We start from the raw sequence: 18,575 nt of genomic DNA, 5'->3' as shown, positions 1-18,575 counted from the left end.
CTCATTGAAACCTATCAAATATTGAAAGGCCTAGATAGAGAGGACGTGGAGAGGATGTTTCCTTTAGTGGCTGAGTCTCAAACCAGAGAGCACACTCAAAGTAGAGGAATGTCCCTTTAGCACAGAGTTGGCGAGGAATTTCCTTGTCCTGAAAGTAGTGAATTTGTTGAATCAGATGGCTGTGGAGACTAAGACATTGGGTATATTTAAAACCAAGGTTGAGAGGCTCTTGGTTAGTTAGGGTGTGAAAGATTATGAGGAGAAGGTGGGAGAATGGAATTCAGAGAGATAATAAGTCAGCCATGATGGGGTGGTGGAGCAGACTGGATGGGCCAAATGGCCCAATTTTTTCCTATGTCTCATAGTCTAATGGCCTAAACTGATACAGACAAGCTAGTAAATTGAGATTTGGGGATTGATGGTGCCAGCTATTATTAACTTCAAGTATTTATCAAAAGGTGGATCCCAAATGCATTATTGTGACCCAGATAACTGTGTTACTTGGAATGGATAAATTTGGGATTCCGCTATGTAGTGGATCAAACAAACTACTGTACTTAGTTACATTATGTATTCTGACAAATGATGAGGTGCCACGAGGGACCTCCTCAAAGGTCTTGCTAAAGTCCATATTAGGCAACACCCTCTTTTTCTTAACCAGAACCTCAATAACTCTCATCAACCAGAATTTCTGACACGTGCCAGCATTGCCCTCCGCCCTAACAGGAACATGTAGGCTCTGAACTCCTGACAACACACTTATAAGGGCCTCCCACTTGGCATGCTTTCCCTACAAACAATCTTGCTCACCAATCATTGCAGAGTTCCACTTAATGGCTTCAAAATGTGCTCTGCTGCTGCTCTGGATCCTAACCTGTGAACCAGTCATATATTCTCCATAGTTATAGATGTAGAATTGGATATTTTTAAAGAATAGTTAGATGGATTGTGAAAAATCAGTGTTGGAGATGAGAATGCCCAGTTAACAATTAGATTAGTTACAATTTTATGAAATGGTAGAGGAGGCATGAATGGCTGAGTGACAAACTCCTGTTATTAATCTGTATGTTCATATATACACAAAATTGCAATAAGCTCCACATGATTTGTTGTTCTGATTTACATTTTATGAATTATTTCCAGATTATTTGAAATGGCAAAGTAAAAAAGGAACTTCAGTCAAGATGAACAAAGTGAAAGTGTCAACAGAAAAAGGGTAAGTATATATAAGGAGGACACAATGTAGAATTTTAAAGACATCTTATGTTGTGAGTTTAATTTGTGTTTGTTCTTGGTACAAATTATTAACACATCTGTAAAATGCACTTAAAACTACAAATGTAAAGGTTCTTTGGACATAACTCCTGGCAACAACCCAACAACCCCTTTTACCTGTTCCTGTATACAATCAAATCTCTATCTCAAGTCCATTTAATCAGTTTTGATTGTACAATTCAGAGACTTTGATCGTATAATTTGGCAACAAATGTGTTGAAAATATACAGTATATCATTTTCATTGGCAGTTATGAAATACCTTTTATATTTCAAATTTTTATTATGCTTTATGAAGAAGTGTTCCTGAGACTACTTATGGTCTCCTCAAATAACTGACTGGATTAGTCAGGCCTGATTTTCTTTTCACTATTTGCTATGAAAGTGAAACTGAAGTTGGGTGGGAATAATGTGGGTGGAGGATGTGTGTGGTGGAAGAAATAATTGAAGTGAGCTGGATTGTATTGTGTAAATTGTAATCTTCTAATGCCACTTTGCCATTACATCAGACTCAGATGTTCATAAAGCTGAAATAAAGATTGTATATTTCAATGATTAGTTGTAGTCTTTCCGTTACAGATAGTAATTAAATAGATTTCTTAATAATACAAAATTAGAACCTCTTAAGGAAAGCAGGTCCATGTAAACATATCACAATATTCAGTGCACAGGCATGAAAGATAATCAAGGTTCTTGTGTAGTACTGATCTTTAGTTCAATACATTACAAGTGGGGGGGGAAGTAGTCAATGTTTGATATATATACGGTGGATTCTGGTTAATCAGGGCAACCACTTATTCAGCACAACTCTTAAGAACAAAACTAATCAAGAAAATAGCTGGGATTCCTTTCATTTATTTGGGACACTAAGCCACTCAATTGGGACAGCAGCCGGTTGCCGAACAGGTTCTAACTAGCATCTGCTGCATGCACTTGTGTGGGCATTAGAACGAATAGCTTTTAAATAGCATCAGTTGCATGTGCTTCTGTAATGTTATCCATTGGAGCCGACAGACACTGATTCAAAAAGCAGTGATTTTTGATCATTTTGTTTTTTATTTTGACTTTATGCCGGAAGAAAATGAAGGCCGTCTATAATCTGCACTAGGTGTCTGTGTTGATTATGTTCATTTACAGTCAATCTGAAGAACACGGCAGTTTACACTGGATTAATTCCTCCATTGATAACTTGGGAACTAATACACAGTTTTATAGTACTGCAGTAGTTTTGGTGGTGTTCTAATCTGTTCTGTATTTCATTTAAATGCATAATTTATTACTCAGTTAAACAATTGTTTGTCTTTTTTTTATACCTTTTTATCTATTTCCATAAATCTTCAGCTAATTGGGACAGCTGCTTAATTGGGCCAAAATGTATTGGTCATGATGTGTCCCTGTTAACTGGAATGCACTGTAATGCCTTTAATTATGCTATTTTTGTATTTTTATACACCTTGCTACCATTATGGACCAAATCCTCTGGCTATTGACTTTTGTAGTTTTAGATAATAGAATATAGAGGAGTTCGGCATAGGAATAGGCTGTCTGGATCACAACGTTGTGCCAAACTAACTAAATTTCGGAATGGCAGGCAGTGGCCAGTGGGGTACAGCAGGGTTCAGTGCTGGGACCGCAGCTGTTTACAATGTATGTTAATAATTTAGATGAGGGAATTAAAAGTAACATTAGCAAATTTGCCGATGACACAAAGCTGGGTGGCAGTATGAAATGTGAGGAGGATGTTATGAGAATGCAGGGTGACTTGGACAGGCTGGGTGAGTGGGCAGGTGCATGGCAGATGCAGTTTAATGTGGATAAATGTGAGGTTATCCACTTTGGTGGTAAGAACAGGAAGGCAGATTATTATCTAAATGGAGTCAAGTTAGGAAAAGAGGAAGCACAACAAGATCTAGGTGTTCTTGTACATCAGTCCCTGAAAGCAAGCATGCAAGTACAGCAGGCGGTGAAGAAAGCTAATGACATGCTGGCCTTCATAACAAGGGGAATTGAGTATAAGAGCAAAGAGGTCCTTCTGCAGCTGTACAGGGTCCTGGTGAGACCGCAGCTGGAGTACTGTGTGCAGTTTTGGTCTCCAAATTTGAGGAAGGACTTTCTTGCTATTGAGGGAGTACAGCGTTGGTTCACAAGGTTAATTCCGGGGATGGCGGGACTGTCATATGTCGAAAGATTGGAGCAACTGGGCTTGTATACTCTGGAATTCAGAAGGCTGAGAGGGGATCTTATTGAAATATATAAGATTATTAAGGGATTGGACACGCTGCAGGCAGGAAGCATGTTCCGGCTGAGGGGTGAGCCCAGAACTAGAGGCCACAGTTTAAGAATAAGGGGTAGGCCACTTAGGATGGAGTTGGGGAAAAACTTTTTCACCCAGAGAGTGGTGGATATATAGAATGCTCTGCCCCAGAAGGCTGTGGAGGCCAAGTCTCTGGATGCCTTCAAGAAAGAGATGGATAGAGCTCTTAAAGATAGCAGAATCAAAGGTTATGGAGATAAGGCAGGAGCTGGATACAGATTGTGGATGATCAGCCATGATCACAGTGAATGGCGGTGCTGGCTCGAAGGGCCGAATGGCCTACTCCTGCGTCTATTGTTATTGTCTATAAATTAGTAATAAAATAGCCAACTAAACCAACCCTTTCTGCTTACACAATATCTGTAATCCTTCTATTTCTGCACATTTGTGTCCCTGTCCAAGAGCCTCTTGAATGCCTCAACTGCATTTACTTTCACCACCACTGCAGGCAGCACATTCTAGACACCTACCTACCCTTGGTCCACACATCTGTTTTGAATCTAACCCCTCACTATAAGTGCATGCTCTCTTGTATTAGACATTTCAAACCCGATATAAAGATACTGGCTATCTATGTATGTCCTTCATAATCTTACAAACCCCTATCAGATCTCCCCTTAGCCTCTACTGCTTCAAAGAAAAACAACCCAAGCTTGTCCATCATCTCCCTATAGCACATGTCCTCTAATCCTTGCAGCATCCTGCTCTCTCTCCGTAACCACAACTATTTTATAATGGCACAACCAGACTGAATGTAATACACCAGGTGCAGTCTGACCTGAGATCTATAAAGCTGCAAATTAACTTCAACTCTTGAACTCATTTCCTTGACTAATAAAGGCAAGCATGCCATATACCCTAATTACCATCTTATCAGCCTTTGTGGCCACTTTCAGGAAGCTAAGAACTTCGACCCCAAGATCCCGCTGCATATCAACATTGTTAAGGGTCTTGCCATTAACTATGTACTATCCTATGACATTTGATTTGCCAAAGCGCAACTCTTCATTTTTGGCCAGGTTAAATTCCATCTGCCTTTTCATCACCCATGTTTGCAACTGATCTATGTCCTGCTGTATCCTCTGCCTGTCTTATACGACACCACCAATATTCTATCATCTGCAAACTTACTAACCCATCACGCTTTCAAACAGGTCATTTATATATATATATACATCACAGACAGCAGAGGTCCCAATATAGATGCCTGCCGAACACCACAAAACACAGACCTCCGGAGAAAATAGGTGCCATTGTCCACTACACTCTGTCTTCTACAGACAAGTCAATTCTGAAGCCAATTTGTCAATACACTGTGGATCCAATGCATCTTAATCTTCTGAATGAGCTTCCAATGAGTTACCTTGTCAATCAACTTACTAAAATCAACATCCACAGCTCTACCTTCATCAATCACCTGTTTTACCTTCCCAGAGAACTCAATCAAGTTAGTAAGATAAGAATCTGCCCTGCTCAAAGCCATGCTGACTCTCCCTAATAAGGTCATGGTTTGGCAAATGCTCAATGGATGGCACGATAATCAGCAGTTGACATGACGCTTTACAATGCCGGTAATCAGGGTTCAAATCCTCCGTTGTCTGTAAAGAGCTTGTAAATTCTCCCCATGATGCGTGGGTTTTCTCTGGGTGTTCCAGTTTCCTCCCACATTCCAAAGACTTACAATATATGATTAGTAAGGGTTTGTAAGTTATAGGCATGCCATGTTGGCACTTTCTCAGTCATTGATGCAAATGACATATTTCACTGTATGTTTTGATGTAAATGAGACACATAAAGCTAATCTTTAAATCCTATCCCTAAGGATCTTTTCCAATAACCTCCCTACTGCTGGTGTGAGACTCACTGGTCTACTCTTTCCAGGATTATCCCTATTTCCCTTCTTGAAGAATGGAACAATATTAGCTACTTGTCAGTCCTCAGGAGCTCAGCTGTGGCCAGAGAAGACACAAAGACATTGGTCAAAGCCCCAGCACTCTCATCTCTTGCCTCTCTGAATAACCTGTGGTATATTCCATTAAGCCCTAAGGACTTCCATAGCTTAATGTTCTTTAAGAGACATTAACACTATCTCCTTCTTTATCTCAAAACGTCCTATACTGATTTCCCTAGGTTCCTACCTCCTTTATCTCAAAATATCCTGTACTGATCTCCTTATCCTCCATGCTCTTCTCTTTAGTAAATACTGATACAAACTACTTATTTAGGACCTCATCGACACGCTCTGCCTCCAAGCACATATTCCCTTCTTCAGTGATTTAAAGATTTGTTACACGTGCATCGAAACACAGTGAAATGTATCATTTGCAGCAGTGACCAACACAGTTTGAGGATATGCTGGGAGTAGACTGTAGCTGTCACCATGTTTCCAGCATTGACGTAGCAAGCCCAAAACTTACTAATCTTGACATGTATATCTTTGGAACATGGGAAGAAACTGGAGTATCTGGAAGGAACGTACATTGTCTTGAGGAACTTTATTCTTGAGTGATTCTACCCATTCCCTCAGTTATCTTGTTGTTCCTGATGTATGCATAGAAAGCCTTGGGATTTTCTTTGATCATACTTGCCAAGGACTTTTCATGGCCCCTTCTGGCTTTCTTTTGTTCCCTTCTTGAGGTCTTTACTGGCTTCTTTATAATCCTCAAGATTTCTTTATAATCTTTTGCAGTTATTCAGTGACATCCTTGGTTCTCTAGCACCAGAGAGGCAACATGCAATCAGGGAGTCAATTCTTCAGCCACAAACAATGTTGTCCGTCCTCTTCCCTACTGCATCCCCTACCATTGCTTCTATCACTCCTATCCCATGTGTCTAAGGTATTTTTTTTTATGGTTCCAACTTGGACAATACTTCCCTGTGGAGCCATCAACCTAATGGTATTCCAACAATGAAGTTATTGATGGTGAATGAGATTTTCTCAGGTAACTGTACTTCAATTAATGTCTGCTGCTTCCACTATGATGGTTATCCATTCTCTCTCTGCCTGTACACTCTGTTGTGACATCATAAGGGACAATATTGATTGGAGACCAATTTCAATGATGAATGGGATTGTGGGAGGAGATGAGCTGGATCATCCATTCATCGTTTCTGGATAAAGCTGCCAATGCTTCAGCCTTCTCTTTTGACACCTATGTGCTGGCGTTTTCTATTATCAAGGGCAAAACTGTTCTTGCAGCTTGCCCTTCCTTATTCTAGCTCTTTCTTTATTCACCGTAATACATAAGTGAATTTGGCTGGATTGCAGTTTGTTCTGTTATCAGAGTAACCACGAGAAATTCATTTTTTTCATGTTACTGTGAATCCAGTAGATATTTCCTATAACTTTTTTCTTACAAACTACTTTGAGTTAAATTGTTTGGAGGAGTGGGTGAATGAGAAAAGTATTATTTATAGAGTGCATGGGTACAAGTCCAATATAAAACTAAGTGCTGAAAATTCTGGTTTGTTTTTGGATATCAAATATCTGAAGGTTTTAAATTTTCCAATTAAAAATTTCAATAAATTCAATTTATTTGGAACAGCTTTTTAACCACTTGAGACATGTTGGATGTTCTGTATGAACAGAGAGGGTACAGAGAAGGAAAAGATATCTGGGTTATTAATGTTACTTGATCTGGTAAACTCCTTAACATTTAATTTTATGGTCTAATTGAATAGTGCAAGCCTCCAAAAGATTCCCCTAATTAGGATGTCATCATTCAAAGCTCAAATTGTGCTTTTTGTAATGGATGTTCAAGGACCATTTCATTTAAAATAGGGATTAAATTTAGGGAAAATTCATTGATTTTATTATTGTAAATGTGTAACTCTAAGCAATAGTGTGAAGGTGTTTTGTGATGTAGTTTGTCTTTGTGATGTCATTACAATGGAGATAAAAAAAATAATTTTCTGTTGGTCTTATTTTTCCACAGAAGTATGATAGATGAATTATCCTTGTTTGGTTATTTGAGGAATACTCTTGGTAGATGGAGGACAACAGGACAGGACATGATGAGATGTACAGTAAAATTTGCAGATAATTTCATAATTTTTTAGCATGGAAATCTTACAGTTCAGAATTATTCAATGGCTATCATGGTGGAAAGAAGCCAAGGTTCTTAAAATTGTACATAATTTCTACTACTAGAAACAGATGGTATACCTCTTAAACACCATCTACATATGGCAGCTGAAAAATGCAGAGTTTCCAAATTATAAACTTTTTTAGTAATTCCTTGGGAATTACTCATGTGAATTTTAATCTTTTAATCATTTTAAATTACCTTTTAAAATATGGAGTGCAAAACTAAGATTGTTAAAAATAGCCTATACTAAAAGTCTATAATCCCTGTTTTAATGAATTATTTGTGTCTTGCTCTCAGGAATTCTCGTATCCATAGTCTGTTAGCCCAGCTGGAGAAGCTTACTTCAGAAGGGTCATTGCAGGATGTGGAGAATGGCCGTTATGTTACTTCCAAACTTCTGCATCTGGCTCAGACTCAAGGTAATATTGTAAGATTATTAAAATTTATAATCTTTAAATAGAGTACAGTTTATTAAGAAGTAGTGCCTTTCTCTGGTAAAAAGCAACGAAAATTGTATATGTACAATAACTACCCACCTCGGTGTCTGTATTGAAAATGAACAGTCATTGTTCTCTATCACATAGACACAGAATCAAGGCCTATTAATTAGGTAGCTTGGAGATTTTAAAGTAGCTAATTTTACATATTATTGGATGTTAATATTCAACACACTTTTAATTTACTTTTTAACAAATATCGTGTCATCGAATGACACCTTTTCCAGTGAACTCAGTAAGTCCAAAGAGAGTGGAGCAAAGAAGACACCGGTAACTTTGAAGGGAGCATAGAAAACATAGCAGGATGAGTTTCAAGGTAGCGCAGGAACTGGGACCTCAGTCTGTGAAAGGCACTGGGAACCAGGTGCCGAACAGTTGCATTTCCAAGTAGTGAAATAGTGGATATTGGACTAGCCTGCATACTAATATTAACCTCACAGAAGAGCAGATGTATTTTTGAGAAGGGTTGGCAAGTGTTTTCATGAATTAATCAGTGTGATGCCATTATTATTGTGTTTTGTTTACCCTCTCAAATCTAATTTGTGCAGCAGAGTGTGCTAGTCCAATTCTGATCTGTGTTTAATCTTGCATTCATAGCACAGAAAAGGGCCCTTAGGCCTGTCTATTTTATGCTGAACCATTAATCTGCCTAGACCCATCGACCTGCACCTGGATCATAGCCCTCCACACTGCTCCCATCCATGTATTTAGCTAAGTTTCTCTTAGATTTTGAAATCAACCCCACATCTACAACTTGTACTGGCAGCTCGTTCCACACTCTTGAGTGAAGCAATTCCCCCTCATGTTCCCCTTAAACATTTCACCTTTCACTCTTAACCCCTATCTCTAGTTCTAGGCTTGCCCAACCTCAGTTGAAAAAGCCTGCTTGCTTTTACGCTATCTATATCCCTCATAATTCTGTATACCTTTATCAAATTTCTCCTCAATCTTTTATGTTTTAGGGAATAAAATACTAATGTATTCAACTTTTTTCTATAACTCAAGTCCTCGAGTCCTGACAACATCCTTGTAAATATTCTCTGCACTCTTTGAACCTTGTTTACAACTTTCCTGTCAGTAGGTGACCAAAACTCTACACAGTACTCCAAATTAGGCCTCACCAATGTCTTGCACAACTTCAACATAACATCCCAACTGCTGTACTCAGTACATTGATTTATGAAAGCTAATGTGCCAAAAGCTTTTTTTAACAACCCTATCAACGTGTCACATGGTCTTTGTAATGCAAGGACCAGATTTCACTATTTTTGCCTGCTTTATTAGCCAATGATACAATTTAATTTTTGTAAAAACTGTTAAACTAAGTTGGTTACATTGCATTACATAGAACTGCAACAAGTAAGCTAATTTCTGGCTCATTTCATCCTTCACATGAGAATAGTATTGTGTCTGCTCAGATTTTCTTGTTAATTGCCTAGCTGAACTACTTTTATGTTTTAGGATAGACTTGTAAGTCACTGATACCTTTTCATTTAGGAGTTACAAGTACTTAATTCTGTTTACAAACTTTTTCTTGTGCATTTCTCCAGAACGTGTATAAACTAGGATGAAAGTGGCATGAAAAGGACCAATCAATTATTTATTTAATATAGTGTTATGTAATGTAAGGAGCAACCATTTATCATATTTCTATGTACTTCCTCTCTGGAAAATGTTATGACTGTTTTATTATGCTTTATCATAAATTCTTTCTGTTCTAAATTCTACGCAGTATTTCTTTCTTTTTCAGTGTTTTTATTAAGTTTCAAAATTAAACATAACAATAATAGTAATGATACATAGAGATCGGGATTACAATAATAACAGTTAACATGTACAAGCACAGATTCCAAGTAACAAATATAGTTTAGCCTCCCAATCTCAAGTAACTGACTATGAAAAAGATATTTTCTAAAGAGAAAAGAAGAAAACCACCTAAACTAAAGAAAAACTAAACTTAAAAAAAACACAAACAAAGCTTGGGTTGTCATATTACATCGGCTAAAATTATTATTTGTCGTTAACTCTGCTCGTCTATACACAAGCAAAAAATTACTACCAAAGATTCAGGAAGGGTCCACTTACATCATATGAAAATATTGAATAAATAGCCTCCAAGTTTCTTCAAATTTAACCGAAGGATCAGTGGTGCCAGTCCTAATTTTTTCCAAGTTTAGGCATGCTATCATTTGGGAAAACTATTGAAATGTAGTGGGGAGATTAGAATCTTTCCATTTAAATAAAATGGATCTTCTGGCTATCAATGTAACAAATGCAATTAGACACCAAGCTGACAAGGATAAACGACTAGAGTCTATCACTGGTAGTCCAAAAATTGCAGTAATAGAATGAGGTTGTACATCAATACACAGAACTACTGAAATATTATCAAAAATATCTTTCCAATATTTTTCTAGAAGAGGACAAGACGAGAACATATGTGTCAAGGAAGCCACCTCAGAATTACGTCTATCACAAACAGGATTTATGTGGCAATAAAAACAAGCTAACTTATCCTTGGACATATGAGCTCTGTGAACCACCTTAAGTTGTATCAAGGCGTGTCTGACACACATTGAGGAAGTACTAATTGAAGAATTTTTTCCCATTTCTCTGTAGATAAAGATATTTGAAGTTCTCTTTCCCACTCATACTTAATTTTATCAGATTAGACGTATTTTCACAATCAGATCATAAATAATTACTATTAAACTCTTCTGATAGGGGTTTAAACCTAAAATTTTTTCTGTAACTTCAATTTGATGCGATATCGAAAAGGTAGATAAAGTAGTGTTCAAAAAGTTTCTAATCTGAAAAAGTGTGATCTAGGCAAATTATATTTATTAGACAACTGTTCAAAAGACATAAAACAATCATACATGAATAAATCATGAAAACCTGTTGTTCCCTTTGTTTTCAATAAAAGAAAAGCTTGATCAATTCTAGATGGTTGGAAGAAAAAATTAGATATAATAGAACTTGACAGGATAAATTTGTTCAATCCAAAGAATTTACAAAATTGAAACCGTATTCGTTTTGTATGTTTAATTATTGGATTTATCATTTGTTTATTCAATTTAGTAAGTGCAAAGGGAAGTGCAGCTCCTAGAATAGAAGCCAACGAAAAACCCTGTACACACTCCCACTCAAGGTTCATCCATCATGGACATTGAGTTTCATCCGATTCTTGCATCCAAAACATTAAATATCGAATGTTGATTGCCCAGTAGTAAAATCTAAGATGCGGTAAAGCCAAACCGCCTTGTTTTTTGAATTCTGTAAATATTTCTTACTTAACCTGAGATTTCTATTCTGCTATATATATATATATATATATATATATGAAGAAATTTTAGAATCAATAATATCAATAAAAGATATAGGGATAAAAATTGATACCGCGTGAAATAGATACAAAAATTTAGGTAAAATAATCATCTTAATAGTATTAATTTGACTAATCAAAGATAAGGACAAAGGGGACCATTTAGTAAACAGTTGTTTAACATGATCAATTAAGGGTAAAACATTAACTTTAAATAGATCCTTGTGCTTCTTTGTAATTTTAACACCCAAATAACTAAATTAATCGGTAACTAATCTAGATGGTGATTGTCTATAAATTGGAACTTGCATATTTAATGGGAAAAGCACACTCTTATTAAGATTCAATTTATAACCAGAAAAACTACTAAACTGAGCAAACAACAGGAATTCTGCAGATGCTGGAAATTCAAGCAACACACATAAAAGTTGCTGGTGAACGCAGCAGGCCAGGCAGCATCTCTAGGAAGAGGTGCAGTCGACGTTTCAGGCCAAGACCCTTCGTCCTGACTTTTATGTAAACTAAGCAAATAGTGTTATTATTGCAGGGACGGATTTTTCTGGGTTAGAGATATATAGTAATAGATCATTTGCATATAGTGATGCTTCATGCGTCCCATTCCCACGAATAATGCCAAATATATCAGGTGAGTCACGAATAGCAATTGCCAAGGGCTCCAGGGCAATATCAAAAAGTAAAGGGCTTAAAGGACAGCCCTGTCTAGTACCTAGAAAAAGCGTAAAAAACGGGGATCTCTGATTATTGGAAAACACAGCAGCCAGAGGTGTACGATCTATCAAATGAATCCAGGATATAAATTTTGAGATAAAATTAAATTTCTCAAGTATATCAAATAAATATTCCCATTCAAATCTGTCAAATGTCTTCTCGACGTTAAGTGAAATAACACATTCTGGAGTTTTTACTGAAGTGGCGTATACAATGTTCATTATCCTAACATTAAAATGTGAGTAACGATTTTTAATAAATCCTGTCTGATCTTCAGAGACAATTTGTGGTAGTATCTTCTCTATTCTAATTGCTGATATTTTGGAAAAATTTTAGAATCCACATTCAGTGATATAGGTCTATATGATGCACATTCGGTAGGATCTTTATCTTTTTTAGGAATTAATGAGATAGGTGCTTCATAAAAGGATTGTGGTAATTTGCCTACAGATAAGGCATCTTTAAAAATTCTACATAACCAGGGAGAAAGTACATCTGAAAAAAATTTATAAAGTTCAACTGTATACCCATCCGGGCCAGGTGCTTTACCAGAATTCATCGAAAAAATTGATTTCTTTATTTCCTCTTCAGTAATGGATGCATCTAATATTAAACGTTCATCAGCTGGTAATTTCGGAATATTTAGTTTCCTTAAAAGTTCATGCATTATGGTAGGATCATCAGGAAATTCTGATTGATATAAATTGGTACAAAATTCTTGAAAAGATTTATTAATTTCATCATGATCAATCGTCAATTTACCATTCCGTCTATGAACTTTATTAATCTGACGTTTCGCCAAAACAGCTTTCAGTTGATTAGCCAGTAATTTGCCCGATTTATCACATGTATGTAAAATTGACTCTTCGTTTTAAGTAATTTTCTATCGGAGCTGTTAATAACAAACTGTGTTGCATCTGAAGTTCAACTCTCTCTTTATAAAGCTCCAAATTAGGAGCAATGGAATTTTTTTTTATCAATTTCTTTAATCTTATCAGCCAATGTACGTATTTCACTCTTAATATGTTTTTTCACTCACTCCAGCAGAGTATGAAATAATTTGCCCGCGAATATATGCTTTAAAGGTATCCCATAATATCCCACTGAAAATTACTTCCGTTGAATTAGATGAAAAGTAAAATGCAATCTGCTCTTTAATAAAATTATCAAAATTTAAATTTTGAAGCGAAATAGAATTGAACCGCCATTGTCGGGTACTAAAAATTGCATGCCTAAATTTAATTGATAATTTCAAAGGCCCATGGTTGGAAATGGCGATTGTATCATATTCACAGGTAGTGACAAATGAAACTAATCGAGAATCAATAAAAATGTAATCGATTCTGGAGTAATTATGATATACATTAGAAAAGAAAGAGAACTCTTTATCATTAGGGTATAAAAATTTCCAAACGTCTAAAATTCCCGAGTTGACTGAAAAGGAATTAATAAAAATAGATATGTTTGGAAGTGCCTGATTAGGCGCAGACCTATCCATCATAGGATTCAAACTACAATTAAAACCATCTCCCATTTTTAATATATAATCTTTTAAATTAGGAAGAGATACAAATAAATGTTTAAAGAATTCTGGATAATCAATATTTCGTGCATAAACATTAACCAAAATGGTTATAAAGAAAACCAGTAATTAATAGAAATCTACCATATGGGTCTGAGATTATATCATAATGAACAAATGAGATCGAAGAGTCTATAAAAATAGAAACACCTTTCACTTTGGTCGATGAGTTTGAATGAAACTGTTGATCTTTCCAAAATCTAAAAAAAGATGATTATCCTCCTTCCTCACGAGTCTCCTGTCCAAAAATAATCTGAGCATTCAATCTCTGAAAAACTTTAAAAATCATCTTCCGTTTAATTGGATGATTCAAACCATTCGTGTTCCATGAAACAGAGTTAATAATATTATCCATTTTCCTTAAATAAACCATATGGTAAGTAAGGGGTTAACCAAATTGCACAGGAAACTTACAAATCAGGAAGAGGAACAAAAGTTTAAAGAGGAACCAGAAGTTACGACAATACAGACATTTTTGTAGTTTCAAGTCAGCCCGTGAGAAAAACTGAAGTAAAACTAATCCCCTCCCCCTCCCACAAAGCCCCGAACCCTGGCCAATAGGCAGCCAGTAAACAACTAAGAACTATCCAACCCCCATCTCTCTGACGGCAAATCTCGGATTATAAAAAATAAAATAAAAACCACCCATAGTCTAAACATTACAAATAGAATGCTAAACACAGTTAGATGAAAAAAAATCCTTTACAGACCATTTTAAAAGACCTGGTCTTAAGAAATAAAACAGAGTACAGTCTTAATAATATTTCAAGAACAATCAAATAATCACCAAGTCAAAGTCATAATAATTTTCTAAAACGGACATTTAAAAATAAAAGAAAAAGAAAATAATGAAGGAAAAGAAAAGGGATATTAACATGGAGTAGACATATGCAAAAACAAAGTACCAGAAGAATCAGCCCAAGGCCAAAGCTCTACAAACATAAAATGTCGGAATCTATATGCTGATTATTAACTAATAAACCAGGTGTATACAAACTCAAAAGAACGGTAAATTAAATTGTTGTGCATTCTTCACAGCTTTAAACCATTTGAATGAATTATCGGGTAAAATAACTCTTAAGCGGGCGGGGTATAACAATGCCAGGCGAAAGTTCCTTTGATATAATTCTGATATCATTGATCTAAAACACAATCTTTCTTGGAATACCTCAGGGCAATAATCTTCAGCCAAACGAAACTTAAGATTTTGATGGACAATAATTCCTTTCCGACAAGCAATTCAAATTAAGTACTCCTTAGTACTCACATAGTGAAACCAGAGAATTACAGGACATGGATGCAATTCTTTTGAGGGTTTTTGTTTTAACGATCGATGGGCGCGATCAAGTACTGGAGGGGAAGATAGGACCTCCGATCCAAAGACTTCCATTAAAAATTGAGAGAAAAATTTAGTAAGGTGTCCGATCTCAAAGTCTTCTCTGAGTCCTATTACTTGCAAATTCTGTCTGCGACTACGACTCTCCAAATCAATAATCTTGGCTTTATACTGCTCCAAATGTATGAGTGCTGTAGTCGAATTTAATTTCTTTTCCAAAGAGTTCATTCTGGAATCTCTCTGTTTCCCGGCTTCAGTAAACTCTGAAATTTTGCTCTCTTTTCCAAGTGCTATCAATTTACTTTGATTCTCCTTCAACATTGCTTCCAATGTCTTGTCGAGTTTTTCATCCAATAAATTCGAGATAGCTTGCAAAGTAAGTTGAGGCTGTTTAGATTGTTCGAAAGTACCTTCCTTCTTCCTGTTTCCATTTTCAGTTTCTTTGCCTTCGGCTAATGCCTTTCTTAGTCTAGACATTTCCGTCGATTAAAGTTCAAAATTCAAACATATAAAGGTACAGGTGTCCCCCGCTTTTCGAGCGTCCGCTTTACGAAACCTCGCTGTTACAAAAGACCTACATTAGTTACTTATTTTCGCTAACGGAAGGTGTTTTCACTGTTACAAAAAAAAAGCAGCCTGCGATAAAAGGCAGCGCGTGCCCCGAGCAGCCAAGCTCCTCCCTCAGAACTGCATTCTAGCTGGCAATGCTTAAACACGTGCCTGTGAGCAGCCGTTAGCAAGATGAGTTCTAAGGTATCGGAAAAGCCTAAAAGAGCTCATAAGGGTGTTACACTTAGTGTAAAACTAGACACAATTAAGTATTTCAATCGTGGTGAACGAAGTAAGAACGAAGTGAGTTTGGCTTGTGGAAGTTGACGAAGATGATGTTGAAGAGGTTTTGGCATCCCATGACCAAGAACTGATAGATGAAGAGCTGATGCAATTGGAAGAGGAAAGGATAACAATCAAAACCGAATGCAGTAGCGAAAGTAAAGTTGTCTAGGAACTGAACGTGAAGCAACTGCGTGAGATTTTCGCTGCAATTATTGCAGAAAGTACGACTTTAATTTTGAAAGGGTACGTCGGTTTAGGGCATATTTGCAGAATGTTTTGAGTGCTTGCAAAGAACTGTATGATAGAAAAATACGCAAGACGAAGCAGTCAAGCATACTGTCATTTTTCAAGCCTTTCACATCAACCACAGCAGACGACAAACCTCGACCTTCGCATTGAGGCAGGCAGACATAAAAGAAGATGACCTGCCTGCCCTGATGGAAACAGGCGACGAGATGACACCCCAGTGTCCCACCACCCCAACCCCCGGGCCGCGGACCGATACATTGCTGCGGAGAATGCACAGGTAGCCGAGACGCACCTAGCACATCTTTAAGAAAAAAGCCGAAATAAACATGCTAATTAATTAGGAGCCACCCGGCATGTAAATGTCGGCCCAGATCAGAGGCGATTGCCGATTGCGTCGCCTCTGATCTGGGCCGACATTTATGCGGTGCCGGCACCGAATTAATTAGCTTGTTTATTTCGGCTTTTTTCTTAAAGATGTTCTGGGTGCGTCCCGGTTACCGCTGGACCGCTGCATGCTTCGCGGATCGGTATCGGTTCGCTGCCTGGAGGTTGGGGACCACTGCACCACCCCAAACTCTGACGATTCAGCCTAACACACCATCATCAGTGTGCTCGGCGCTGTCTTCCCAATTCTGGTAAGTGATACTACACTATACGTACATTATTTCTACTTTATATAGGCTGTGTATTTTTATGTGTCATTTGGTATGATTTGGCAGCTTCATAGCTTAAAGTTTTCTGGAGAGAGTGTTTCTGCCAAAAGTGCTTGTGTGAGAATTTTGCTACGGAGATAATACAATGATAGTAGAATAGTATTTCTACTTTATATAGGCTGTGTATTTATCATATCTTTCCTGCTTTTGCTCTATGTTACTGTTATTTTAGGTTTTATGTGTTATTTGGCATGATTTGGTAGGTTATTTTTTGGGTCTGCGAACGCTCACAGATTTTTCCCATATAAATAAATGGTAATTGCTTCTTCACTTTACGACATTCCAGCTTACGAACCGTCTCATAGTAATGCTCTACCTTCAGATGGCGGGGGAAACCTGTATTAAAGACACTTTAATATATATAATAGAAGGGTGATAGAAAAATTGAAAGAAGTCCGGAGCCCAGCCAGAAATGACCTACGCCATCTAGCACCGCCAAGAGAGTCCTCCACACAATTTTTATGAATGATATCAAAAGCAAACTTGTCAGCTGAAATTTACTATCATACCACTGGGTGGCAATGCTAACAAATCACTTGAACCAACTTTTCTCTTCAAAATAGGATTGAAACAGAGTATAGGGGAAGGGGAATTGAATGAGGTGAACTAATCATTTGCGAGCATGGGCAGTAGACAAAATTGAAAAGGGAGGATCTTTTGAATATAGTAGTTTTCTTGCTGTCAACTATTTCAGCCCCTCTGGAGTTTATTTTGTGCAGTATTGATCTATCACTTTCTCCAATTCCCTTTTGCTTCTTTCGACTTCTATCTTTCATTCCTGCTTTCCTTTTTTCTCGGTCCATTCCTGGTCTTGCACACATTGCCAATTTATTTTGTGTTGCTGGTTCCCTTCTTTCCACAGTTACTCTCTCAGTATTTGGAGAGGTTCTAGGTAATTTTTTTCTGGCCCAGATACTGCTGACCTCAACCAATGACGAATCATTAAATTTCAAGCAAAGGGATTAAACCTGTGTTATCTTGTGGTTAAGTCACAGCACATGGAGTACAGTATAGATGAAGAACTATTTTGCTGCAGGTACCACTGGGTACCTGTTGCCAAGTGCATACTACAGTGAGCTTATAAATATTCCATTGGAAGCCTCAGTTCAGAGTTATTTCATTTGAGTAAGTGATGCCTTTTGGGCAAAATGTGCATGATGGTTGGTTGTTTGGCCCGGAGTCCTGGTTCCACATGGCAAAATCAGTGGTAGGGTAGTTAAATTGGTAGCAGTGCTATCTAAAGTATCGGTTTGTATCAGAAAATAAAACTCACCTCACCCTATTTGCTAGAAGGCTTGCAGAGATACTTCAGTGGCAGAACTCTGAGCTTCAGCTATAAAATGTAAATTTTCAATTCGGAAGAGTTTTCTGGTGGAATTTGTTCCTCTGATTAGAACATAGAACAGTACACCTCAATGATAAGGCCTTTGGCTCACCTTGTCTGTACTGACTGTGATGTCAATATGACTAATCCCATCTGCATGCACATGTTCCTATCCCTCTTATCTCTGTCTATGCATGAGTCTGTCCAATTGATTTTTTTAATGCTGCAATTATATTTGCTTCTCTCACCTTCCCTATAGCAGATTTCAAGTACCTGCTACTGTTTTCTTCAATTCTTTTTAAGTCTAATT

The 18,575-nt window shown here is 37.2% G+C and overlaps 1 protein-coding gene across 8 annotated transcripts in view; it reads left to right on the top strand.

Moving 5' to 3' along the window:
* The window catches only part of agtpbp1 (ATP/GTP binding carboxypeptidase 1), a 267,274-nt gene that overhangs the window by 58,622 nt on the left and 190,077 nt on the right, over positions 1-18,575 (top strand). For 7 of the 8 annotated variants that reach the window (XM_072281601.1, XM_072281603.1, XM_072281604.1 and 4 more), the window contains exons 3-4: positions 1,144-1,216; positions 7,974-8,095. In XM_072281601.1, coding sequence (XP_072137702.1) covers positions 1,185-1,216; positions 7,974-8,095 — 154 coding nt within the window. In that variant the 5' untranslated portion in view covers positions 1,144-1,184. Of the gene's footprint in view, positions 1-1,143; positions 1,217-7,973; positions 8,096-16,768; positions 16,864-18,575 lie in introns of those variants that run through there. The other variant, XM_072281607.1, reaches the window with a different exon arrangement.

The sequence above is a fragment of the Mobula birostris genome, chromosome 17 (assembly GCF_030028105.1).
Source record: "Mobula birostris isolate sMobBir1 chromosome 17, sMobBir1.hap1, whole genome shotgun sequence".
Classification (NCBI taxonomy): domain Eukaryota; kingdom Metazoa; phylum Chordata; class Chondrichthyes; order Myliobatiformes; family Myliobatidae; genus Mobula; species Mobula birostris.
The sequence above is the reverse complement of the archived record's forward strand: the minus strand, read 5'-3'. Positions and strand labels throughout refer to the sequence as shown.